General features: G+C 42.3%; 1 protein-coding gene across 1 annotated transcript; it reads right to left on the bottom strand.

Annotated features, from left to right (window-relative positions):
* Window positions 1-458: 458 nt before the first annotated feature.
* Window positions 459-27,137, bottom strand: bmp8a (bone morphogenetic protein 8a). The gene is made up of 7 exons (XM_085790670.1): window positions 26,573-27,137; window positions 9,339-9,531; window positions 7,064-7,212; window positions 6,142-6,321; window positions 4,935-5,014; window positions 3,118-3,228; window positions 459-608 (listed from the first exon to the last, which is right to left on the bottom strand). The coding sequence occupies exons 1-7, from the start codon at window positions 27,135-27,137 to the stop codon at window positions 459-461; spliced, it is 1,428 nt and encodes a 475-aa protein (XP_085646796.1).
* Between the last annotated feature and the right edge of the window lie 851 nt (window positions 27,138-27,988).

Here is a 27,988-nt window from a genome sequence, read left to right as displayed (position 1 = left end):
TCAATCAAACTGGTTGTTTATGTTTCTCTCGCTCCATTTCATGCTACAGTACATCATCATAATGTAAATATTAACTTTATTAATTGAATACAGTTTAATATTCTCTTCATATAGATTTGTGTTGTTGATTTCCTTCATATAAAAAACAAAACAAAAGTAAGGTATCAGGCATCACTAGTGGCTCCTTCTGCCTCCAACATCATCTGCCTGTAATGAACTCTTGGGGTAAAAAAAAGAAAAGAAAAAGCGAATAACAAAAAACAAGTGTCCAGTTTAACATGAATCATCGTGAACAGAGAAAATCCCACAGTAAAAAAAAAAAAAAAAGTGTAAAAGTAAAAAATATTGATTTAGATTCTGTAAATGTCTGAAGTTTGGTGTAAAGTTCAGGTGGTGGTTGTTGTGTTTCGTCCTGACTGACACCTGTAGGTTTTGTGTTTTTGTGTTGATAATGATAACTATAAACAGCCGCAGGTCTTCACCACCATGTTGCGGTGCTTCTTCAGGATGACGTTGTTGTTGTCGTCGTAGAAGAGCACGGAGATCGGGCTGAGTTTGGTCGGGGCGCAGCACGCCTTGGGAACCTCGTCGGGCTTCAGCATGTGGACCTGTCACACACACACACAGACACACACACACACGGGTTCTAATCTGTAGGTTGATTGATTCATTGATTTGCACAAGTGAAGAAATGCTAGACAAAGATGAGATTATGAGAAATATGAAAACAAACATATGTAGCAACCAAAAACGTAATAACAGCCAATAACGTAATAATTTTGGCCATTTTAAATGTAATAAAGCCAATAATGTAATAACGTGCCGATAATGTAATAAAACTTTTGAGCTAATAACGTAATAACTTTTTGCCAATAATGTAATAACTTATTACATTATTGGCTGGTAATAACTGGTGTCGATAATGTAATAATACATAAATATGACTGCAGTTCTTGGAAATAAAGGCTTTTTTACAGTTTTTGTGCAGTTTGCTGATCAAAAATAGCTATAAAGAATGTTACATCAAAATGTAGTGTGTGTGTATATATATATATATATATATATATGTATGTATATATATGTATGTGTGTATATATATATTTATATATATAATAATAAGAAAAGAAGAAAAAAGCAAAAAGATATGTATGTATGACAAATATTCTTATTCTGTGGGTAATGGGGGCGGGACTAGATAAGCTTTTGCTTCTCCCGCTTTTCCCTTTCGGCCATGTATTGTATTATTTGATGATGAAGTGTGATGATGATGATTTAAATTGACATGCCCGAAATAAACAAATTGATTGATTGATTGATTGATATAATGGATGACATAGTCGTCATATTTATTCATCCAAGAAGATTATGTACTATCTTTCACCTCTCTCTCTCTCCCTCTCTCACTCTCTCACTTCTACCATGCTCAATGATATGTTTGCAGTAAGTAAGCATTGTAGGCTATCAACAACCTCCGAAACATAACCAAACTTAGTAGTAGTAGTAGTAGTTTATTTGTCCCCGTGGGGAAATTGACTGTTGAAACTTGTGTATTTAATGGTGTCTGCCAACCAGTTTATGTTTCAGTCATGTACCTATAACTTCCTGCCTCAGACAAAGAGAGAGAGAGGTGATCTTGGATGAATAAATATGACGACTATGTCATCCACTATACCTATTTTTGATCAGCACACTGCACAAAACTGCAAAAAAGCCTTTTATTTCCAAGAACTGCAGTCATATCTATGTATTATTACATTATCGGCACCAGTCATTACATTTTCAAAGGTTTTTTAATACTAGGCCAATAACGTAATGTAATAACTTATTACATTATTGGCAAAAAGTTATTACGTTATTGGCTCAAAAATGTTATTACATTATCGGCACGTTATTACATTATTGGCTTTATTACATTTAAAATGGCCAAAATTATTACGTTATTGGCCGTTATTACGTTTTTGGTTGCTACAAACATACATTATAGATAACTGCATCTGAGTGAACGTATCGTGACATTAACTACACATCATCCTCGTTACTAAAGGAGTAAATACAACAACATAGAAATACCCAAAGTCCTGCTAATGCAGCATTAGGATGCATTATTGTGTAAGCACTTTAATAGATAGATAGATATACTTTATTCAATTCAATTCAATTCAAAAGTACTTTATTATTCCGGACATCAAAAGTGCAGGTGCAAAACAACGATCCACGCATCCCTACATACCACAGACATACCCAACACAATAATAATACTCATTCCTACAACCACACATTAGTTAAAAACAGGTTAATTAAAAAGGAAAAAGTTCTGGTGGGAGTTATTGATCCCAAGCTGGGAAATTACAGTATTATACTATTTGTATCTAACAGTGGTTCATAACCTGGTGAGAAGATTAACATGATAATTAGTACAAAGAGACAAAAATGAAATGTTGTTTTTGGAGTTATTTTTGAAAAACCAGCTGAGAATCTGACGTCCAAACCAGTAAACACTAGTTTAATATTTATTAAAGAGACATATTCTGCCCCCTTTTCCACAAATTAAAATAGTTCCCAGGTGTCTTAAAGACAACTCTGTGACATGCTTTGGTCAAAATGCCCCGAGGATCAAACATCACAGCTCTTTTCATCCAATCAAAACAGCCCTGTTCAGAACGGCTGGTTTCAGAGCCTGTCCCTTTAAATGCAAATGAACCACTGTTTGCCCCGCCCCCTTCTACCAGTACCAGGTAGAGGTGGTATTATGCAAATTCTAATCATAGTTACACAACTGAGGGAACAGCTTGTAAAACCACATGGATTTCAACCTAGGGAGCCTGAAAATTACAGATTTTTTTTTATATGATAATGATATTTCATAATATGTCCCCTTTAACATGAAACATGAATCTTCATTTGTAAAAGGAACTTGTGATTATCAACTTTATATAATATAATTTACCAGACACAGACACACGTCAGCAATTTTCTTTCCTACTAATAAAGTTGATTCAGTATCAGAAGCAGCTACGGTGGCCCAGAGAGGTCAATACGAAAAACACAAATGCTCTAAAACGTCATATAGCCTATTTGTAAAGCTGATAAGAGTGTGTGTGTGTGTACTTCACTGACCACTTGCTGGATGAGGGCGTGGTTGGTGGCGTTCATGCAGGAGCCCAGAGGGTAAAAACACTCTCCATCACAGTAGTAGGCCGAGTATCCAGTGGGGGCCAGAACCCAGTCCTGAGGGGACACACACACACACACACACACACACATACACACACACACACACACACACACACGCACACACACGCACACACACACACACACACACACACACACACACACACACACACACACACATACACACACACACACATACACACACACGCACACACATACACACACACACATACATATGCACAGGTTATAATAATACAGTTTTTCTCGATTGCTAAGACACATTTCTTGAAAGCTTCTCTCCTTTTCTCTAAACTGTGAACACAAACCCCAATTTTCAAGCTACATTCACAAAACCTCAGACTCTTCTTCTTGCAAAACCAAACTTTTACCTCAAAACAGTTCAATCTGCGCCCAAAACTGAACTATGTTGTCAAATCGTGCCCCGAGTCAATCAAAATTAAAAACACTACTGAGCAGCCACTAAACACTACATAGACAAATAGAAAACACAATGCTCAGGATATGAAGCTGTAGAAATAAATGTTTATCGTTCACTGTAGCTAAATGCATGTTGCAAAACAAAAAACCTGTGCATTTACACTGTAGCACTTCTCTCCTTCCCTTTCTTTCACCCTCCTCCCTCCCTCCCCACGTCCATTTCATCCCCTTTTCCTTCCTTCTTCTTTTTTCTTCCCAGTTCATCCCTCCCTCCCTCATCCTTTCTTCCTTCACCCTGTCGTCTCTCATCTTCTCCTCTTGCAAAACAAAAAACCTGTGCATTTAGCACTTGTACATAGTACTGTAAAAAAAAAAAAAGTACAAAAACCAGAAATCCTGTGCATTTTACACGTAGCACTTCAAATCTTGTGCATTTAGCACTTGTATACAGTAAGCCTGCATAAAAATAAAGTACAAAAATATAGAAATGAGAAGTGCATTACTCAGCCACAGCATCATTTCTCTGTACTGGATCAGGCCACAGGACTTCATCCTCAACTGGTTTATATATGTTCCCTCACATCATTGGACACAAGTGTTATCCATTTTGAGTTGTTGTGTTCAACCGGTGAAGCCTGTGCTTTACTTGTGTTTGACTTTTGCCACCTGTGCTCAGCATTATGCAACACAGCTGCATCACAATGAAAATGTGTTGGTAAGTTGTGTCTAAACAGGTGAAAAGTGCTGATGGTTTTGCCAAAAGAAGTGACTGATTCAATCAGTGGGTTCAGACAACTGAGAATTTGGTTCAGACTACAGAGTCTGAACAGGACTTTATCTGAGGAAATGAACGAGTCAGAGCAGGAAACATGTTGTAACACTTTTCAAAGAAATACAGAATAAAAAAAATCTGTTTGAGAAACGTTAGTACTAGATTTATTTTTCTGGTTTCTTTTGGGGTTTTTCTTTTAAGCCTCTTCAGTGTCGTTCATTTAAGTTTGAACTTTCATCTTCAACAGAGAAACAATAAATCTCAAAACACTTGACGCTTTCTAAGAAACAGAGGTTTTGTTGTGAGGGAGTTTCATCACCACATTATAAAAGAAGAGGACAGATTTCCCAGAAGCCTCTGCGGTCGGAGTTTTGGGAACACGATGAATACATTTTCAGCGACAGAAAAACAAAATGAACTCAGTGACACGTCGTGTTTTTCTGATTCTGATTCTGATTCCGACCTCGCAGTAAATAAACCTGAATAAAAACCTCAAAATTTAACGTATTAAAGTTGGAAAAGATGAAATGAATCAGATGTTTTTGAATCTGACCTTCCAGCCGAGGTCGCTGAAGCTGACGTAGAGCTCGTGTTTCTTACACGGCTGACCTCCGTTGTTCACCGGACTACGATCTGAAGCAGGAAGAGGCGGGAAAAACATATAATTAATATCATAATGAACATTAAAAGTCACAATCAATGCATGAGAACGATTTAAGTTCAGGTACTGACACATATTCATTATAAATCTTAACCCTAAAGGTCAGAGGTGGATGTTTAAAATGTTTTAAAGGTGATTAAAGGGATACGCCAACATTTTTTTTTGTGTCTTGCCTCACTCCCGAGTCCATGACCAGCAGATAGACACCATCCTTTCGACTGTGCGTGCAGTAACAAGGGAGATAGAGCCGTATCGCCCGTAATTAGCTTAGCTCAAACGCTGGAAGTGTATGGGTAGTGTTAGCCTGCCTCCACCTAAAGTCGCTAATTAGCTTAGCTCAAACACTGGAAGTGTATGGGTAGTGTTAGCCTGCCTCCACCTAAAGTCGCTAATTAGCTTAGCTCAAACACTGGAAGTGTATGGGTAGTGTTAGCCTGCCTCCACCTAAAGTCATCAGAGAAACTCTTCAGCAACTCTAAAGGGAAACCGGCGGGCCGATCTTCGTCTCAGAGCTGACAAAACTCTCCGGTAAGGCATCTTGAGCGGTCAAATGCCGCTAACGGGACGAGATCGGTCAAAACGGAGGGTTCAAGCAAAGACGGTTTATTTTGGTTCAAGCTAGCTACATCGAGGGTAGGTTAGCTTCCTGTTTCAAAGTAAAAGCACAAATTCTATCGTCATGGTTTTCTGTATGTAAAGGGCAACGGGTGTTTTATTTTGTGAAAGTAACCGGAAGTGCGTTGGTCACAACGGCTAGCTTGAGTACTGCCGAATTCGTCCGAACAAAATTGTAAACAGCTGGTATTTAGACAAATTAACGACACACTGCTGATCTAAACGACCACTGTCTCGCCTAAACATGTTTGAAATGTCGATAAAGTGATATATTTACAGAGATTAGAGCTAAAATGAAATCAGCCTCTGGCGTACCAGTGTTTGAGCTAAGCTAATTACGGGCGATACGGCTCTATCTCCCTTGTTACTGCACGCACAGTGGAAAGGATGGTGTCTATCTGCTGGTCATGGACTCGGGAGTGAGGCAAGACACACAAAAAAAAAATGTTGGCGTATCCCTTTAAGTTGTGTCTGTGGCCCTCACTGTGGATGCTGGGGACGGGGAGGTCGTATTTGGGTTTCTTCTTGCGGGGGTGGGGCTTGACGGCTCGGGGCGGCCGACAGGGCACCTGGCTCTCCCTGAAGAAGGTCACCATGAAGGGCTGCTTGGACCGCGGCCCCCGGCGGCCCACCAGCCCGATCCAGCCGGCCGAGAGGGAGCGGTCTGCAGACGGGACAGGACAGGACAGGAAGCAACGTGTCATCATCATGACTCATCATCATGACTCATCATCAGTACACTGCAAAAACTCAAAATCTTACCAAGAATATTTGTCTTATTTCTAGTCAAAATGTCATTTCTAGTCAAAACAAATCTAATTATACTTAAAATAAGACTCATCACATTAAAAGTAGCTTGTTTTTGGACACTTTTTACTTCTTTCAAGCACAGTCGACTCCTGCACTTGCTTCTGTCATGCCCTATTGATTAACTGTTTTATTGTATTGTATTGTATTGTATTATATTGAATTTTTCTGTGTAATTTATATAACCTTGTTTTCACTTTTAGCACTCCCCTCCCCCTTCCCCTTCAGGCTGCACTTGAAAATAAGAATTTTGTTCTTAATTTGCTCGCCTAGTTAAATAAAGGTTAAATCAAAAATAAAAAAATATTTTCACTTGAAATAAGTAGAAAAATCTGATAGTGGAGCAAGTTTTTCTTTCTTATTACAAGCATTAAAAAAAATTTGTTTGAAACAAATGAAAATTATGTAAAAACGAGATAATTTTTAGGTGATGAGTCTTATTTTATGAGAAAAAAGATTAGTTTTGACTAGAAATACAACAGATATTCTTGGAAAGATTTTGAGTTTTTGCAGTCTGTGTGTGTGTGTGTGTGTGTGTGTGTGTGTGTGTGTGTGTGTGTGTGTGTGTGTGTGTGTGTATCTGCTGCGCCACCACCCACCCTCCTCCGTCTCCACGTACAGCCGGATGCCCAGGTTGCTACGGGGATGGAGCAGCCAGTGGTTGGAGGCGGAGGTGACGTCGAAGGCCAACCAGCCCTCCTGTCCCGCAGGCACCGACTGCATGTCCAGCAGAACCAGCTCCGGCTCTCTGACACACACACACACACACACACACACACACACACAATTATTGAAATGCCACTGGTTCAAAATCAAAGCTTGATGACTCAGTTCTCTCTCTACTCCAGGGCTGTCAGTCAAACCAAGCACACTAAGCACCTGCTCAGGGCCCTGTGACCACTGGGGGCCCAAAAGCAATTCACTTTTTTAAATCTATAGTGTGTAACTTCTGTCGATCCCTAGAGAAATCCTGCGTAATTACAATTAGCCAACCCTTCATTGTTGTTGTTGCACTTCAAATTGTTGCTGCACATAAACATACATACACACATAATGCTACACACACAAAAAAAAAAAAAACTGATGACGTGTTGTGTTTACAGCATGAATTGAATTAATTTATATTTATTTAAGTGTCATGCACCAATTAAGGCACCCGGCCTATAAGGGTTTACAAGACACATTTCATATTTAGACAACAAACAAAATCATCAGAGTAGGCTACAGACAAAACAAAAACCACATGGAATTCACATAAATAATTCACTTTGGTCTATTGGTTGGTTTTGTTAGTTTTAGTAGTAGGCCTATATAACATTCAGTATTCCCACTTACATAGTAGCCTACTACTGTATATCATTTTGAATATTAAGTGTAAATCAAACCCAGGCTGCACTTTTAGGTTGATTTGGTTCCATTTCGGATTAAAAACCATTGATGGGTGAAAACATGCCAGGCTAGGGTGTTGATTCATAATGACAGATTAGAAAAATGCAATGAGTTTGTACACTAGTAGGTGTGTAAACGATCAGTATTATTGGCAGTAATAGAGGGCCCCAGAAGAGACATAATACTGTTGAAATTATAAGTTGAAATTTCAGGTTGTGCATAACATTTTTTGTAAAACAGAGGATTAATTTGCTCTAAAACAAAGGGAATATTTAGAGTTCTCGTTATTCATAGGTTATTATGCTGTTATTTCACTGTTGTGATCAAATTGCAAACTGTATGTGCACTGCAAAAACTCAAAAATCTTTCCAAGAATATTTGTCTTATTTCTTGTCTAAATGTCTCATTTCTAGTCAAAACAACCCCTTTCCACTTAAAATAAGACTCATTACCTAAAAATAAACTTGTTTTTAGATCATTTTCACTTGTTTCAAACTAATTTTCACTTGAAATAAGTAGAAAAATCTGCCAGTGAAAGCAAGTTTTTTTGTACTTGTAATAAGGAAGAAAAACTTGCTCCACTATCAGATTATTTTAAGTGAAAATCTGCTTGAAAGAAGTTTAAAAAAAAGTGTCTAAAAACAAGCTGCTTTTGAATGTGATGAGTCTTATTTTAAGTATAATGAGATTTGTTTTGACTAGAAATGACATTTTGACAAAAAATAAGACAAATATTCTTGGTAAGATATTAGATTTTTTGCAGTGTGGCCCCTGAACTAAAATTAGTTTGACACCCCTGCTTTACCAGCTTATGGCAGATGTACAGGGAGAGGTCAGGGGTCAGGCTCAGCTATACCTGCAGGCAGGGCCGTTGCTAGGAATTCTGGGCCCCCTTAAAGAATACTAAAGTGGGCCCCTCCCCCTAACTTTTCCAGTTTTTTTTCTTAGACTACGTATGTATTATTATTTTTTATTTAGCCTACTTTGTTTTGATGCTAGTGCAGCATTACACTGCAAAAACTCAAGTATCTTACCAAGAATATTTGTCTTATTTCTAGTCAAAATGTCATTTCTAGTCAAAACAAATCTCATTCTACTTAAAATAAGACACATCATATTAAAAGTAGCTTGTTTTTAGACACTTTTTTTTTTTACTCCTTTCAAGCAGATTTTCACTTGATATGAGTAGAAAAAATCTGATAGTGGAGCAAGTTTTTCTTCCTTATTACAAGCACAAACAACTTCCTCTCACTGGCAGATTTTTCTACTTATTTCAAGTGAAAATTAGTTTGAAACAAGTGAAAATGATCTAAAAACAAGTTAATTTTTAGGTTGTGAGTCTTATTTTAAGTGGAAAGAGATTAGTTTTGACTAGAAATGAGACATTTTGACAAGAAATAAGACAAATATTCTTGGAAAGATGTTGAGTTTTTGCAGTGGAGGAGGAGGAGGAGGAGGAGGAGGAGGAGGAAGAGGAGTGTGAACCTGTGTCTGTTTTCCCTCTGGATCTCGTAGACGGAGATGTGCAGCGTCCTGTTTGCCCTCTGACCCATCGTCAGCGTCTTGTAGATGCGGAACTCGGCGGCCGTCACCGTCTCGCCCTGGGGCAGCGGCGTCAGGTCGAAGCGGAACTCCTTCCAGTAGGGACGGGGCTGCAGCAGGTCACGCTCCTGCTCCACTGCACTCACACAACATACACACACACACACACACACACACAGACACACACACACACACACACACACACACACACACACACAGATACATACACACACACACACACACACACACACACACACACACACAGACACACACATACACACACACATACACACACACACACACACACACATAACAAAACACACACACAGGCAGGAAGAGGAGGAGGACAGGTGAGTGTGAGAGGACAGCGGTTTGATCTGACAGTCAGTGATCAGTGATGTCAGAACCCTTTCAAAATAAAAGAGTGTTAGCTTTTAACTTAAGGCGGGTTTACACTGTACGATTTTGCCACGATTTTCTCGTCCCAGACGAGTCGCAGCCTAATTTGCATAATCTTAGAGGGATCGCGGGGTCGTGAGCATAATCGGGACGTATGGTTAGTGAGGCTCTGCGTCACGTCCCGACGCCCTAAAGACGAGTCGCCGACCTCCCGATTATTTTCTGACATGCCAGAAAATTTCTCGTCGTGACGGACAATGTATGGGGTCCTACGTCACGATTCTGCACATACGACAAGTTTTTACCATGACAGATTGTTTTAGCACAGAGCACAGAGCCTTTATGAACCTGAATATTATGCTGAACCTCGTCAGATGGAGTTAGAACGGGCAGACAGAGAGAGGAGGGACAGGGAAGTGACAAGCTGAAGTTAGACCACAGCTGTGACAGACAGGGTGACCGGGTGATGATCAGTAATGCAGCGCAGTCCGTGATGGAAGATCAGCCCGACAAATGTACACACACTATCAATCAGCAATTGAGGACGATTATTTTTTCTTGCCGTTACAGTATAAAATAGCGAGCCTACACACCAGCCACTTCCACTGTGCTCTGGCTGCTGATCAGCTGAATTTTTAAACAAAGTGCAGGCGAGAGAGAGAACTAGCGGCTCCTCTGACAGCTGCAGGTGAGCCGCAGGTGAACTACACGTCAGCTGGCTGGAGAGCGTCTCTCTCTCTCTCTCTCTCTCTCTCTCTCTCTCTCTCTCTCTCTGCAGCAGCGGCCTTGGAGGTGATGCGCGCTGTCTGTGTGTGTGTTTGTCGGTCTGATCTTCCACATGGACTCTGCTATATAGGAACCAATATCAGGAACCAATGTCAATTTGAGGTTTACAATCGAGCAATTATAGAGCAGCACAAATCTCAGCGACATCGCAGGGTAATCGTGGTGGAGCGCAATCGTAGAACGACGTGCAATTAGTGGGGGTCTGAGACTGATCTGAGACGTAGGACTGAAGAGGGACGCTCGTGCAGTTTGAGATGTGAACAGACGAATAGTCGTGCAGTGTAAACCCGCCTTTACATCAGTGCTTTTAGACTTTTATAGCTGCAAAAAACCAGTAAGGTTTGATTTAGTTTGGTTTGGTTTAGTTTAGTTTAGTTTAGCTTGGTTTGGTTTGGTATGAAAAGCAGAAGTAAGTGATATATTTGTGTTAATATAAGTCTTAAATAGTTATATCTTCCGACAGCAATCACTTACATAGAGTGTTTGGTCTGAAACACGGGTTGTTTCAGTATGAACTTTATTGACAAAAGCGCCGCCGACACGCATGCGCCTAAGTCCCCTTACACAGAGCCCTTTACTGCCTGGCACTGACTTGCAGGTAACATATAAACATAGCATATGCCTGTAACATCTCCTTCCCTTTAGCTGTTTGTTTATCTATCAACATTACCATAATAGCCTATGGGAAAACATTAAAGATCTAAATTAATAATGTCTCATTATCAACATTACCATATTAGCATATGGGAAACATTAAGGATCTATACTAATAATGTAACAATAACACTTCTTTTTAAATCTTTTTTTTAACCTTGTATCTTCTCACAAGTATATGTAACTCTCCTGCCGTTTCACAAACATTGTGTAGCATATCAAGTGCATACAAACATTCTTTTTTTTTTTTTTTTTTTTTTTTTTTTCTTTGCAGGCAACGTAATGAACAGTCCCGGGCATTAGGCCAGATATGTAATGTAGAGGTGTTTGTGTGTGTGTGTGTGTGTGTGTGTGTGTATATATCCAAGTCACAAGTTCAGTTTTTGTGGTGGTCGTAGCAGGCGGCCACAACGTGAATAGACGTTATGCCCTGTTGAGCCTGCAGACCTTCCAGGTGTCGAGTGCTGTCGCTGCATCCGTGTAGCTGTGGTTTGAGGAGTTTCCCCTGTGCCTGCTATGCTCTGACCTGAGACAGTCTCTGTCTCAGATGGGACTGTCTCTCCCATTCTGTGTCCCTGGTCAGGATTGCTCTGCTCTGGCATCTCCAACTGCTGTATTTGAGCTGAGCGCTCTGCCACACGCAGATCCACACGGTTGCGTCTGTAGAGTGTGCCGTCGACATTCACCATGTATGAACGGGGAGCAACCTCCTGAAGGCATTGTCCCAGCCGCCACCGTCCTGTGCGATCACTCGGCAGAGGCTTCATTCTCACATGGGCTCCATTCTTCAGCTCTGGGAGGTCTCTGGCAGAAGTGTCGTAGACTGACTTTGCGATCCGCCGTTTCCACCTCAGCTTTTCTGCGACTCCATACACAATCTGTGGTGTAAGCAAGCTGTCTGCGACTGGTAGTGAAGTCTTAAGCCTGCGTGACATTAAGCGTTGGGCCGGGCTGCTGTCTAACATCTCTGTAGGTGTGTTGCGCCAGTGAAGTATGGCCAGCCATGCATCTGTGCCATCTAGTTTAGCCCGCTTGCAGAGTGATTTAACTATTTTGACGGCTGACTCCGCTTTGCCATTTGATTTTGGATGTCGGGGTGAGGCTGTGACATGGCAGAATCCCCAGCTTGCTGCAAACTTCCTGAACTGTTCACAAGCAAACTGCGGGCCGTTGTCTGTGATCACTTTGTCTGGCTGTCCGTAGCGTGCAAACTGGGCTTTGCAGCGCATGATGAGAGTACCCGCTGACAGGTCTGGCAGATGGTCAATTTCCCAGAAGTCCGAGTAATGGTCTACAACAATGAGAAAGTCTTTACCAGCATAAGAATAAACGTCCATGCTCACCGTCTGCCAGGGACGAACCGGTATATCATGCGACATCATGGATTCTTTCTGTTGTGCCCGTGCATATTCATTACAAGGAGAACAGTTCGCCACAAAGTCTTTAATCTCTGCTTTCATGCTTGGCCAGAAAAGCGTGTCCCTGGCTCGTCTGTAACATGCCTCCCCACCAATGTGGCTGGTGTGTATGCGTTTGAGCAGCTCTGCTCTCAGGGCCTTTGGGATGACTACACACTGCCCTCTGTATAACACCCCATTTTGGACATTCATTTCGTCCCTAAAGGGCCAGTACTCCCGCACAGCCAGTGGAGCATCCTCTTTGTGATCTGGCCATCCGTTGATGATCACAGATTTCAGTTCCTGGAGTATCTCGTCTGATTCAGTGTGCTGGGCGATTTGCTGGAATCGGAAGGTTGTAACGTTCAGGTGCTGCGCTTGGTCGAGCTGTGAGTACTCAGCCTGGTTGCTGTCCATGATGCACACAGTGTGTGGTACACTTGGGGTGTCAGGCCTGCGGGCTGGTGCTGTTGCCCTGCTCAAGGTGTCGCTGACATACATCTCGGGCCCTGGCTTGTACACAACGTTGAGATTGTAGTGTTGCAGCTGCAGCAACATGCTTTGGAGACGTTTTGGTGCGTTCAGGAGCGGTTTTTTGAAGATGATAATTAATGGTTTGTGGTCTGTTTCTGCAGTGACTGTCTCCCTGCCGTATAGGTACTGGTGGAATCTCTGACAGGCGAAAACTATGCTCAGACACTCCTTCTCAATTTGAGCGTAGTTTTGTTCAGTCTGCGTCAACGCTCTGGAAGCGAAAGCCACAGGCTGCCCTCCTTGCGACAGGCAGCACCCCAGTCCAGTCATGCTAGCGTCGCTTTGAATTGTGACAGGCTTAGTGACATCATAATACCTAAGAACAGGTGTGCTGGCGACCATCTGCTTTATTACTTTCACTGCATCCTCATGTTTTGGTAACCAGTGCCACTCAGTGTCTTTGTCCAAAAGTCTGCGGAGTGGCTCACACGTCTCAGAAAGCTTTGGCAGGAATTTAGCAAGATACGTTACAAATCCGATGAAGCGTTGTACAGCTTTCGCATCTGTGGGAGTGGACATTTCCAACACAGCCCGTGTTTTCTCAGGGTCGATTTTCAGGCCGTCTGATGACAGAATGTGACCATGAAAGTGTACAGCCTTGAGCTTAAACTGCAGTTTGCGCTCACTCAGTCTGAGCTTAACAGCCCTGCAGCGCTTCATGAGGGCCTGCAGGTTGTTGTCGTGGTCATGTTCTGCTTCTGCATCCGTGTCACCGCAGCCGACCACCAGAATGTCATCGGCTATCGGTTCAATGCCGGCCAGACCCAGTAGCAGTTCATGTTGTTTGCGTTGATAGAATTCAGGGGCAACTGAGACTCCAAATGGGAGTTTCAGCCACCTCATGCGGCCCCATGGTGTCCAAAAGGTCGTTAGACGGCTGCTGGCATCGTCAAGCTTGCACTGTAGAAAGGCGTCGCGAGCATCCACTAATGTAAAAATGCGAGCCTTGGGCAGCTTGTACAATACGTCCTCCAGCGTCGGCATATGATAGTGGGACCTCAACAGTGCTTGATTCAGAGGCTTTGGGTCAATGCAGAGTCTTATTTTTTCTGGTTTTGCAATGGTCACCATATTACTAATCCATGCTGTTGGCTCAGTCACTGGTAAAATGTTGCCTTCTCTCATATGTCTGTCCAGTTCTTTCTTAACTCTCGCTTTCAAAGCTACTGGGACATTTCGTGGTGCACACTGTACAGGAGTTACACTAGGGTCCAGGTCAAAGTGTATCTCACCTGGCACTGACTCAATTGGGTCATGAAAGACATCCTGGTATTCCTGTAACAGTTGTTCCTTTGTGAGTGGTGTGTGCTGGCTTGAATCTGCTGTTTTCAGTTCATCTGGGATTGTGATGTTCATAAGGCCCAGGCGTTCACATGTGTCCCCCGACAGAAGAGGCTCTTGCTTGGATTCCACAATCTCGAATATGAGGTTGTACTTTTCTCCTCGAATCCTACAGTCCGTGTGAAATGTCCCAAGTGACCACATCCATTGTCCCGAATATAATTTAATCCGGGTCGAGCTTGGCTGTAATGCTGTTCCCGGTGACAGTCTCTCTTTCGTCTTGCGGCTCATGACATTACAAGTGGCACCGGAATCCAGCTGACATGCCTGCCTCTTATTATTCAACTGTAGGTGTGCAAACCATTTACGTTTCCGCTTCGGGGCTTCAACAGTATTGATGCATTCAGTGGCTAGGAACAGTCTATCGTCAGTATCTGAGTCCCCTTCTCCTTGCTCAGCATCTTCAAGCACATGCACTCTTTTTATCTTGTCAGACTTATTACTGGCTTGACATACTTTGGCAAAGTGATTTGAAATGCCGCAAACTTTGCATATCTTACCGTAGGCTGGGCATCGCTCTCTGCCCCTCATGTGTTTGTTTCCACAGTATTTACAACTCCATGGCGGATCTTTCCCGGTCATTTTCCCTTGTATTTTTCGGCTGTCGCTTTGATTGACCACCGCATGCACGCTGTCCGTCTGCACTGGCGGGCCCCCAATGATCCTAATACGTTTCTCCGTTAGTTCTGCGAGCCGACAGACTTCAACTGCTGCCTGTAGCGTCAGCTCCCGTTCGCGCAGCAAGCGCCGTCTGGTGTCCTCACTAGCAACGCCAAGCACGAGCCTGTCCCGTATCAGCTCGTCCTTTAGCTGACCATACTCACAGGATGACGCACTTTCTCTCAGCCTCGTTAGAAAGCTGTCAATCGGTTCGTCCGTCTCTTGTTTACAGCATCCAAACACGTATCTTTCATAAATCACATTCTTCGCCGGCTTGAAATAGTTTCCTAGAGCATCCAATATAGCCGCTGGGTCTTTCTGTTGATCCGCCGTTAATGTGATGTTGTGCATGTAGATGTGGCGGCACTCGTTACCCATTAGCCGTCTCAGCGCGGCTGCCTGCACTTCTTTCGATTTTTCCGTCAGGCCTGTAGCCAGCAAAAAGTCCTCGAACTCTGACCTGAACACTTCCCAGTTCTTTGCTAAGTTCCCAGACATTTGCATGCCTTCGGGTGCAGGAACACTACTTGCCATGGCGTGGTTTTTCTTTAGCTTGTGGAGCTAGACCACTTCTGACACCATGTTTCAGTATGAACTTTATTGACAAAAGCGCCGCCGACACGCATGCGCCTAAGTCCCCTTACACAGAGCCCTTTACTGCCTGGCACTGACTTGCAGGTAACATATAAACATAGCATATGCCTGTAACACGGGTCTGTCAGTCACTCTGCTCTGCTCTGAGCCCAGGAGAAAACATTTATCGTATCCTACAGTTTTTATCCAATGAGGAGAGAGAACGGCATGCAGGGCTGTGTGTGCAGCCAAGGAACGCCGTGAATGTGGTGACGTAGCGACGAGGACTGTTATGGTGCGTTCAAGGAAACTCGTATTTTTCCGACCTGTGAAGTCGTACCAGTTCGATCTGGTACGAGTTCACGGGTCAGAAGTTACGAGTGGCCGTTATAGTGACTTTCACCGGTAAAACAGGTCGGAGAAACACGAGTGGGTTGCCTGGAACGCTACAAAGTCGTAAGTCGTGACATGAAGCTGTAATTTACGGTTTCAAAAGCCTGCCTGGAACGCAGCATTAGCGAAAATGACCGGACCACTTACTTCTGCTTTAAGTTAAGTTAAGTTAAGTTTAGTTTAGTTTAGTTTAGTTTAGTTTAGTTTAGTTTAGTTTAGTTTAGTTTAGTTTAGTTTAGTTTAGTTTAGTTTAGTTTAGTTTAGTTTAGTTGAGTTTAGTTTAGTTGAGTTTAGTAGTTTAGTTTAGCTTAGTTAGGTTTGGTTTGGTATAGTTTTGGTTTGGTTTGGTTTGGTTTGGTATAGTTCGGTCTGGTTTGGTGTGAATTGGATTGATTAGGTTAGGTTAAATTATAGGTCTGGTTTGGTTTGGTTCGATTACAATTGGTTTGATTTAGTTTGGTTTGGATAAGTTGAGTTGAGTTTAGTTTAGTTTAGTAGTTGAGTTTAGTTTAGTTTAGTTTAGTTTAGTTTAGTTTAGTTTAGTTTAGGTTAATTGAGTTGATTTGATTTGAATAGTTTAGGTTAGTAGTTTAGTTTAGTAGTTTAGTTTAGGTTAGTTGAGTTGATTTGAGTTGAGGTTTGTTTGGTTTGGTTTGATTACAATTGGTTTGGATTAGTTTAGTTCAGTCACTGATTTCACTGAGTTATTCACTTTGCACCAGATTATAGTTTCTGCATTTCCATCTGCTAAGTTTCCCTGAGCCCAGAGAACACATCAGCACGGACAGAGCAGTAAAATAAAACAAAATAAACATAAGAACACACATACAAGTCACTGTCATGTTACAGTTCATAGATACAAACACTACAAACTTATGTAAAATCACCTAAAAGAATGATTTCTGTGTGTGATATTATGGTGTAACACTAGATTTTTACTTAAGAGCTCTCTGGTTTAAAAGACGCAGACAGGGACGTCAGCAAATGTCTTTCCTGCTGTTAAAGTTTATTTAATAGTATAGTATAGTGTCTCTAAATTAAACTTTTCATTCTGCTTTTCTCAGACAGACTTGAACGCATCACTTGGTTCAACTCGTCTCCTTCCAGCTCAGTCGGAGGTTTTTAATCCTCTCGGCTCTGACGTGGTCGCTCCTCCGACTTGTTCTCATAAAAGATAAAACGAGGCTTCGAGTCCTGGAGAGGAAAATTTTAAAAAAAAAAAGAAGAAAAAAAGAGAGAGCGAGAGGGAGAAACATTTCTTTTTCCTCTTCCAACTTTTCCTACGCATCGCTTCTGTTCTTTATTTACCCAGAGAGGCTTTATGAGGCGTGTACGCTCCTTCTCACCAACACCCCACATCACACTCACACTCACACTGGGCAGCAGCACCGACACACTGTGTGTTGCTGAAGGGCACGAAGGCAGAGGAGGACGGTCGGTCGGTCGGTGCAGGGCCGTTGTATAGGGGAGAAAGGTGATGATAACTCTAGGGGCCCAGCGCCCAGTGGGGCCCATAAAAAACCCCAGTAGTCTAATCTTTGTATGACTGATTTATTCTGCGTAAGACCCTGACTAATACTCATAGTACACTGTGAAAACTCAACATCTTTCCAAGAATATTTGTCTTATTTCTTGTCCAAATGTCTCATTTCTAGTCAAAACTAATCTCTTTCCACTTAAAATAAGACTCATTACCTAAAAATGTACTTGTTTTTAGATCATTTTCACTTAAATTCACAATAAATAGAAAAATCTGCCAGTGAAAGTAAGTTTTTTGTGCTTGTAATAAGGAAGAAAAACTTGCTCCACTATCAGATTTTTTCTACTTATTCCAAGTGAAAATCAGCTTGAAAGAAGTAAAAAGTGTCTAAAAACAAGCTACTTTTAATATGATGTGTCTTATTTTAAGTATAATGAGATTTGTTTTGACTAGAAATGACATTTTGACTAGAAATAAGACAAATATTCTTGGTAAGATACTTGAGTTTTTGCAGTGTAATGCTGCATTAGCATCAAAACAAAGAAGGCTGAATAAAAAACAATAATACATACGTAGTCTAAGAAAAAAAAAAGGAAAAGTTAGGGGGAAGGGCCCACTTTAGTATTCTTTAAGGGGGCCCAGAATTCCTAGCAACGGCCCTGGCGGCTGGTGGCGCGTTCAAGTTCAAGTTCAAGTCCAAGTTCACATAGAAACAGGAGCAAAAAACTAAACAAGTGGACAAAAATGTTTAAAAAAGGAGAATATGGAGATGAGGCGGTGGACACACTGGATCCCCAGAGAGACACGAAATAGCTCTGGTCAGACACACACATTAAATATATGGTAAATTGAAATACTAAGGGCAGGACACCCCTGATGGGTGTGCTCATATCAGCACACACACACACACACACACACACACACACACACAGTGCAGTAATTAGAGACACTTAGTGCCCTGAACCGCAGCAGCTGCTCAGCACACACACCATAATTGCAGCCCTGCCCGGTATTTTTAGCGTCGCTGCCTCCACAGACGTATTTTCATCTCGCTTCGGACCGTTTGCTTGACTTTTTTCAGTGTGTGTGTGTGTGTGTGTGTGTGTGTGTGTGTGTGTGTCAGCAGCAGCATGGCCTTTAATTCTAACCAGCTGTGTCTCCCCATTACACATGCGTAGGAACACACACACACCCACACACACACACCCACACCCGTACTGTAGCTGTTGGACACGAGCGACACGCTGATTAGATTAGTTATGGGAACTAAGAGACTAAATTTACCAGAGTTCAGAAGCATCAAAGCATCAAACATGTTTAAATCTGTTGCTCTGATGCTGCTGGAGAAGATGGAGGAGTTTAGCCCCCCCCCCCCTCTATGATCAGGGAGGGAGGGAGGGGGCGTGGCCTAATTTAAGGCGTGTCGCATATGATTATCTGTCCAAATAATCCTCAGTGTGATGAGTTTACTGCTCCTGTTATTACATTTTAAGGCCTGATGACATATGATCATTATTCTGAACACGTTGCTGAACACATGTTGATCTGTTATTGTCGCCCCCCCCCTTTGTGTTTTTGTTTTGTTTGTTTTCCAATTTTTTTTGTTAGGTTGTTTTTGTCTTGTTTTTTCTGTTTGCTGGAGTGCACACGCAACATTGTTACATAACCAAACATTTGCCACATACAGTACATACTTGTGATATTCAAAAAGTCCCAATAAAGTATTAATCATAAAAAAGACAAGTTATTACATCTTACGTTTTTTATATGTATGTTTGTGAGTGTGTCATAAACAGATGACACTATAGCCAATAGCCAGCCAGTGAGAAAACCAGTGTGTCACCAACCAGATGTTGTGTGTGGTGTGCACATTATTTTAACGCTCAAATGAGTCGGAAAATGTAAATATCAAACATGTGATTATTAAATGTTATATTGTGTATCTATAGCTCTATGCACACATGTATAATACACATGTGGCGGCACGGTGGCGGCACGGTGGCACAGTGGTTAGCACTTTTGCCTCACAGCAAGAAGGTCCTGGGTTCGAATCCCGGGCCGCCCAGGGCCTTTCTGTGTGGAGTTTGCATGTTCTCCCCGTGTCTGCGTGGGTTTCCTCCGGGTGCTCCGGTTTCCCCCACCACTAAAAACATGTCGGCTAGGTTAATCCTCCAGTCAGTGCCCCTGACCAAAGGCACTGGCTCATAATCTGGAGTTGGTCCCCGGGCGCTGCACCGTGGCTGCCCACTGCTCCTCGGGGATGGGTTAAATGCAGAGAAAGAATTTCACTGTACTAGCTGTATATGTGACTAATAAAGTACCTTTACCTTTACCTTTACATCCATATCTATATATACGGGTCACAAACATGGCAGATTAGGATCTAGATTAGATCTTGATTGGGTTGGATTATACATGCTGGACGATCTTTGGCCCAGTTTGCATCATTAAAGTTATTTGATTGCTCCTGATTGAGTTGATAAACATCAAACATGTTGTTATTTTATGTTATGTTATATGCATTTCTATATATACTGTACATACATACAGCTCAAAATTTGGCAGATTAGGCTATAGGCTACACATTGGACGACTTTTGGGACTCGGGGTGTGGCCCGATCTAAGGTTTGTGTTGTGTCTGCATCATAGACTGTAAAAAGAATGGACGTAGCGTCCGTGACGTCACCCATTGGTTTGGGGGAGTCTGTTTTGTGCCGCTACTACGGGGGTTTGAGCCGCGCCATGTTGGATTCTACTTGCCATATTTGGAGCGGTGCGGCCGTTAGCCGGCCGAGAGCCCGCCCACTGGCCTCGTAGCAGCGGTCGCCGGACCTGTCACTCAACGGTTCTGCGCCCTAATTGGCCAGAACTTTAAACCTAATAACAGTAAAACGGTAGAGTTTAAAAAAAATTCACCCCCCTCAGAGTGTGTGCGGGGGTAGAAACTATCGGTTGAGACCAAAAAAATGAAATGTACCAGGCTGTAAATATGTTTTTTTAAGCTGTAAAATCGGCTATTTTAACATGGGGCTCAATTGGAGTTGCTCCCTTCTGGAGCCAGCCCCCAGCGACAGCCCAGGGGATTGCAGCTTTTTGAACGCGGAAGTGAGCTTCACTTCTCAGACCGACAACTGCCCCCTTGGTCTGCATGATTGTTTTACTGCTCCTAATCGATCAATCAGGCTGTTTCCGATAGATAGCCAATTAGAGAGCAGAAAGCATTAACAGCCGACAACATCTTATTTTGGTTTTTACTGCAGCTGACGGCATTAATCGTCCTCCATATTTGTTCTTCTTCTGAAGTCATGTTGGATCATGTAAGATCTCTTGTCTGTTAAGTCTTTACCACAAATAAATGTTAAAAACCAGTTTAATCTCTCCTCTTATTTCTGGTCTCCATGTTTTTAAAACCAGTTAAGATCTGAAAATGGTCCAATTTGTGTCGTCAAACTGCTTCTCGTACAGATTTCACTGTGAAGATTCACAAATCTCAGAAACTCTTGGGATCAAACTTGACTTCAGGAGAAAAACAAAACCTCCCACACCTTTTTCTTTGTCGGCCTTAATTATCATGGTCTGTCTTCCATTAGACAGAATAAAGTCATCCTTCTTCTTTCTAAAGCTTTACTTTTGTCTGAGATGCATTTCCATGACGTCTGTGAGACAGGAAACTCTGAAACGCTGTTCAACACACCGGTCGACTTTGTTTAGAAGAATCCCTCTGGACGCTGACTGATAAATGTCAGGGTTCAGCTTTCTGCTCCAACACAGAGACGAGGTTTTGGAAAAGGAAACCTGTCATTTGATGGGAGTTCATTAAAGACCCCGAGCAGCAGCGAGGAGGAGGAGGAGGAGGAGGTGGGAGACGTTTCCCACGGTGAACTGGGATCAGATCAACCTCATTCCAGAGAAGCTGGAGGAAGGAAACCATCAAGACTCATGGAGGATGTTTAACGGCAGATAGGCATCAGTCAGGCTGCTGCAAACCTCCAGCAGCGTAGGCTACTCACTGTGTTCACCGCTACAGAGGCAATGGAGCACATTTACATTTACAATATCAATAACTGAGCTGTTTATTGATTGATTGATTAATTAATTGGCAAATTCAAGACTAATTGTACTTGTGCAGATTCACAGTGTATGGAGTCGAGTCCCAGTGCTGCCATGATAAATTTTCATGATTCATTTTCAATATTTTGCGTTGTAACTTCATAAATCATTATATTGTTATAATGTGATGAGTTTGTATGTCGGAATAACCTGGAAATATATTGTTATAATGTGAAAAAACATAAACATAAAGTTTTTAAACTATAATATTATACTGTTTTTTACTTTACGTAGAATTTTAACCTGAGACTTAAATAGGAAATAATAGTTTAACTCTGTTCCTGATGATTTTCTAATCACATAGGCTATTGATAATTGTTCGTCAATAATCAGTGTTTTCCTCTTGATCAATCAACTTCAGACTGAGACTGATGTCATTTAAAAGCTACAGTGGCCCCAAGTATGAGCCTATTCTTGACCAATCAGAAACCACCCTTGCTACACTCTATTTTTTTTTTCATAATATATTTATAATATCTCATTGTCTTGTTTTAATGTTTTCAATATTATTTATTGTCATGTTTATCATTATCATTGTTAATGTTAATTGTGTCCACCAGACTATTGTCTTTCTGTTAAACCAAAAACTGAACAAAACTTTATGACCAATAAAAAAACAAGGAGGTTTAAACCAGTGGTTCTCAACTGGTGGGTCGGGACCCAAAAGTGGGTCGTGGACCCGTCCTGGATGGGTCGCAGACAGCTGGTCAAAAAAGTAAATACTATTTAATGCACATCTGATGTTGGACATGTCTTTTATTTTGAAAAATAACTTATATTGAAAGGCACGAGACACGTGAACACATGCAGTTGTAATGCTCCTCCTCACTTTCTTATTATTTGCTCCATTTGCTCTGAATGCAAAGATATCAGTTTCTTATTAATGTGGCCTGAATGCAGTGAATCTTGTTTTGTTTTGTGGGTTTTATTTTGTGCAATTTGATATTTATTCCTTTTTGTGAACATGCTCTGAATGCAGAGATGCATTAGAAGTCAAATATGTGTCAAATATGTGTTGTATATGTTGTTGGTCTCCATTTTGTGCAGTTTGATATTTTTTTTTTCACTTCCGTACATGCAGTTGTCATGGTAACTCCTCAGTTTTCATTCATGTGCTCTGAAATGCACTTTGCTCAATAAAGTGCAAAATGAGTTTTTAAAGGCTTAAAAAAATAAAATAAATCTTGTATATAAAAGTGGGTCGTGACTTAATGACAATGGGAAAATGTGGGTCCCAGAGTGAGACTAGTTGAGAACCCCTGGTTTAAACAATGATGCGATTAATGAACCTGAAAACAAACCAATAATCAATGATCATAAATCAATCATTGTCCTGTCTGGACCCAGACTGGACTCTGTCCGTCAGCAGCAGCAGCAGCAGGAGTGGACGTCGGCTGGTCGATGCAGGAATGTTGCTCTGAAATGGAAACCGACCACGACAGAGCGGCCGCTGGTTTGATTCCCTCCCTCCCTCTCTCCCTCTCTCTCTCTGGGGGTAAATGTTTGTGGAAATTTGCAAAGAAGCAGAAAAAACTCAAACGGCAGCGCAGACATGTCACTGTTGTCGGTGTCATCCAGTTCACACACGGTGTAATTTCATCGGCTCTACGGTTTCACAAGTCGCTGCCAAACACCGCAAGACGAGAAAAAAATCCCCAAAAAAACTGCTGCGTCAGAAGTGACGGTAAAAATGTTTCAGACGAGTCACAGGAGGAGGAGGAGGAGGAGGAGGAGAGGGCACCGGGCTGCAGCCAGTTTAATTTAGCTTAGGTTATTTTATTTTAAATTAAAGCAGAAGTCAGGTGAATGTTTGTGTTAATCTAAGTCTTAAATAGTTGTATCTTCTGACAGCAATCACTTCTATAGAGTGTTTGGTCTGAAACACGGGTCTGTCAGTCACTCTGCTCTGCTCTGAGCCCAGGAGAAAACTTTCCTTGTATCCTACAACCTTTATCCAATGAGGAGAGAGAACGGCATAAAGGGGCAGTCCTCTCTGTGTGTGCAGCCAAGGGATGACGGGACAGGAAGGACAGGAAGTTAGCCAAAACCACCGGACCACTCACTTCTGCTTTAACTTAGCTTGGTTTATCATAGTTTATCTTATTTATTTGATTAATTTATCTTAAATGAGGTTAGCTTAGCGTATCCTAGCTGCAAACCTGATCCTGATCCTGAACTGAACTTGATCTTGAATCTTAACCTAACCTTTGTCCTGTCAATGACCCATAACTTAATCTTGATCCTTATCCAAAACCTGAACCTGATACTTAACCAGATCCTCAACCTAACATGATCTGATCCTGAACATAACGTGGCATGAACCTCAACCAAATCTGATCTTGATTACAGCCTATACCATCAGCACGCAGATACAGGTCACTCCCACTCTGGACAAAGAGAGCATCATCCAGTTTCATTCCAACCTCAATCCGACTTCTAAACACCTAACTCCCACCATAACTTTTTCTTTTTCAATTAAAGCAGAAGTAAGCGATCCGGTGGTTTTCTCTAACTTCTTGTCAGCAGATGGAGTTAGCAGTCCCCGCCCTCGTCCCTACATCACCACATTCACGCGCATCCCTTGGCTGCACATACAGAGAGGACCGCCCCTTTATGCCGTTCTCTCTCCTCATTGGATAAAGGTTGTAGGATACAAGGAAAGTTTTCTCTTCGGCTCAGAGCAGAGCAGAGTGACTGACAGACCCGTGTTTCAGACCAAACACTCTATAGAAGTGATTGCTGTGGGAAGATACAACTATTTAAGACTTATATTAACACAAACTTTCCGCTTACTTCTGCTTTAACCTTTGCTTAATCATGATTCTCATCCTGAACATGATTTTGATTCTTATCTTAAACATACTGAACCCTGAATCCTGAGCCTGAGCCTGAACCTTAACCAAATCCTAATCCTGATCTTGATCCCAATCCTAAACTTGAACCTGAACTTCTCCGAACACAGGAAAGAAAACTGCACTGTATAAAAAACATTGAAATGAAACGCAAACAGTAAAACTTCAAAGTCTTTGATTATAAATGTTCAGATTGACTCTCTTGTCTCTATGGAAACAGTCTGAGGAGGCTTGAGACCCAACAGTCGACAGCGAAGCCACTTTTTACACTGAAACACTGCAAAAACCTCATTGTTTTGGTTTCTGTGGTCTGAGTCTCTGAGTCACTCGGCATGAAATCTGAGCAGTTTTATATTAAACACAAATATTTGGACTCACCAGGCACAAAATAATCTATTTCCTCAAATTTTACATAAACTCACTTTTTCCTCTTTAACTCTGTGAACAAACAGTCGGTCAGAGATCAGACGGCCGATGAGCTGCTGCTTCTGGTTTCTATTTGGTTTCTTCTCTCTTGGCTATATGCTAAATTAAGCTAAGCTACCCAACTTTAAGCTCCAGCTTCATAATAAAGGGTTAGGCTTCGGTTGTACGATTAATTAATCAGTAGTAAAGCTGAGAAGGTCATTAACGACTCTTCTCCTCCTCTGTATAGTGAATTTAAACTCTTATCTTCCTTCAGGGAAGCGATACAGAACACCAATGGCAAGGAAAAATCTCTATAAAAAGTCCTTTGTCCCAGACACTGCCAATGCAATAGATCGAACTAGAATGCGGTAGCTATTTACCCTTACTCCTGCTTCTTACTTTTGATGAGGGTTTCTTTTCAAATGTGTCTTATTTGACATTTTTCTGTTCTGCAATGTTTCATTAATATGTTCTGTGTGTCCTAAGACATGTCAATGGGTGGAAGCAAAGATGAATAAATCAATAAATAAAGTTTTCGTATTCGTAAAGCTGCATCCAACTCTCAACAAGTAAAATAATCAGAGCTGCTTTCAAGATGTAGCTCTGTACTTTTATTTTGGTGACTTCTGAAGAATAAATCATGTTTAAAGGGATAGTTCAACATTTTGGTAATCATCGCTATAGTCATAGCAGTAGGTTCGTTACCTTTAATTGTCGGTGCAAGCTATCTTTTAGAACGGCGGAGCAGAGCCGTGAGCTGCTCAGAGCTACGCTACGGAGGCTCATTATGGGATTTCTTGGTTTTTCTCATTAAAACTCATCAAATACACAATCCAACAACTCCACAACGCTCTGGTGGACAAGTTGTGAGCTGCACATTCACCACGCTATGAGATAATAACACAACGTTACCACACAGAGTTGTTTTAGAGGGAAATACAGAGACTGTTGATGAAAAACTGTGTTGGTTTTGCATGAATTTCGCTTCAACAACAAACAGGAAGTGTGAGCTGCGTCACTTCCTGTCTGAACCAGGTGAGACAAGACTAGAGCACTGGAATAAGAGAGTAGCGACACCACCATTGACTCCCGTGGTAAGGGTTTAAGGGTTTTGCACCCCTAGTGGCAGGATATGGGTATTGCAAAAGCGTCCAGAAAACCCATTCACTCCAATGTATGTGTGTGTGTTGCCCACTTGCTTGTAAATTGATGAAAACGGCCGTGTTTTTGTTTTTAGGTGTCTTGGTCATATCAAATTATACTTTGTTTTTGTTTATTACAAAATGTAGATTGAAACATTAATGTAGACAACTATTTAATTAAAATTTTTTTTTTTTACTCGCCTATGTGTTAATGTTTATCTGTAAAGGGTCCTCAATGATGCTACTAACGTGGGTGATCTATAAATGTCCTTAAATGATTGAAAACACCACACTTGCTCATTCACCAACAATGCAGAGATGTCAGTTCTTGGGCGCTTTTGCAAAACCCATATTCCTCCACCAGGAGGCGCTGCCATTGGACCGATGCTGTCGTTACTCTCTTTTACAGCGCTCTAGGTGAGACGAGACGAGGTTGACTGACACTCACCCAGGTTGACGAAGCTCATGACGGTGTCGGCCTCGCTCACCACCGTCCCCAGCGGCGGCGTGTGTGTGCTGAGTGTGGGCAGCGCGGCGTGGTGGTTCACCTGGGCCAGCCGCTCCGAACCGCCCCCGAACCGCCCAACACCACCCGAACCGGTCCCGGTCCCGGTCCCGGTCCCGGTGCCAGGACCGGGCCCGGTGTTCACGATGATCTCGTTGCCCTCGTCCTCGCCGTCGGCCGACATGGCGTGGTACAGGTCCAGCATGAAGAGGGGCGCGGACGAGGGCGGGCGGAGCGGCGGGTGTGGCCGCGGTCGCCCCGGGAGACCGAGGATGGACAGGATCTCCTTCTGCATCTCCTTCTTCTCGCGGCCGCTGAGCCGCCGGAAGCTGGAGTGGACCACGGCCTCGGCCTGCTGGCTCCACAGGGGGAGGAGGAGGAGCAGGAGGAGCAGCGGGAGGAGGAGCAGCCGGGGGGAGGAGGAGGAGGAGGAGGAGGAGCTGCTCCTCGTCTGCTGCTTCATCCTGCTGCAGAGACACTGGGCGCTGTGGGACACGTCTGAGGTCATGGTTTCTTCTAGGGCTTCTAGGACCACGATACGCTTTTTTTCTCCCGATTCGATTCTTCTACGACTTTTTTTTGGATGGCAATTCGAGTTAAATTGCGATTCTACGATATTGCCGATTCTCTCGATTTTTAGTTTTAGCATTTTTAACATTTATCTGCACACAAATACTGTATAGGAGCCTATAAATGAACATACTCCATTATAAAGTGAACTTAAACCCTTTTCAAAACCTGTATTCTCTGTATGTTAAAAAGGCTAACAAATGCACATTGCACAATATTTTAAAAAATTCCCCCCCCAAAAAAATCGATTTAAAAAGATATCGCGATATTTATGTGAATCGATTTTTTTCTCCCACTCCTAGTTTCTTCTTTATTCTTTCTTTTTCTTCCTATTTTTCTTCTTTTCTGCAAGACAGAAACGGTCCAGGTTCGATTCCTGTTCGTACGCAGCGTCCTTGTCCTCGTGCTCGGTCCAGCTCGTCCCCCACACTGAGCTGAGGCTGCAGCAGCAGTAGAGACAGACCAGATGAGATGAGATGAGATGCAGCGTTGATCTGAGCCCGATGTGTTTAGAGGAGCTGGGACTGTTTACTGCCTCTAACTGCCTGTTTACTCTGCTGCCTCCCCCCTCTCCCCCTCTGTCTCCCCTCTCCCCCCTCTCTCTTTCTGTCTCTCTTTAATCTGGAAAGAAAAGAAAAAAGCCTCCTCACCCTCCCTCACCTCTGCAGCAGCAGCAGAGATAATGAGAGTGAGGACATAATGACACGGCTTCTCTCTGTCTCTGTCTCTCTGTGTGTGTGTTGTGAATACACTCCGTCTTCTGAAGTCCTGATCTCTGATGGACGATGG

The sequence above is a fragment of the Trachurus japonicus genome, chromosome 11 (genome assembly GCF_045865225.1).
Source record: "Trachurus japonicus isolate A0001 chromosome 11, Traja_1.0".
Classification (NCBI taxonomy): Eukaryota; Metazoa; Chordata; class Actinopteri; order Carangiformes; family Carangidae; genus Trachurus; species Trachurus japonicus.
Note: the sequence above shows the minus strand (reverse complement) of the source record. Positions and strands in the feature narration are given on the sequence as shown.

Bases quoted from the DNA above. Each gene is read 5' to 3' on its own strand.
- bmp8a (XM_085790670.1), bottom strand. From the start codon at position 27,137: ATGACCTCAGACGTGTCCCACAGCGCCCAGTGTCTCTGCAGCAGGATG. The intron at 9,532-26,572 runs GTGAGTGTCAGT...GTGTGAGTGCAG, and splicing joins CATGAGCTTCGTCAACCTGG to TGGAGCAGGAGCGTGACCTG. The intron at 6,322-7,063 runs GTGGGTGGTGGC...TCCCGTCTGCAG, and splicing joins GTACGTGGAGACGGAGGAGG to ACCGCTCCCTCTCGGCCGGC.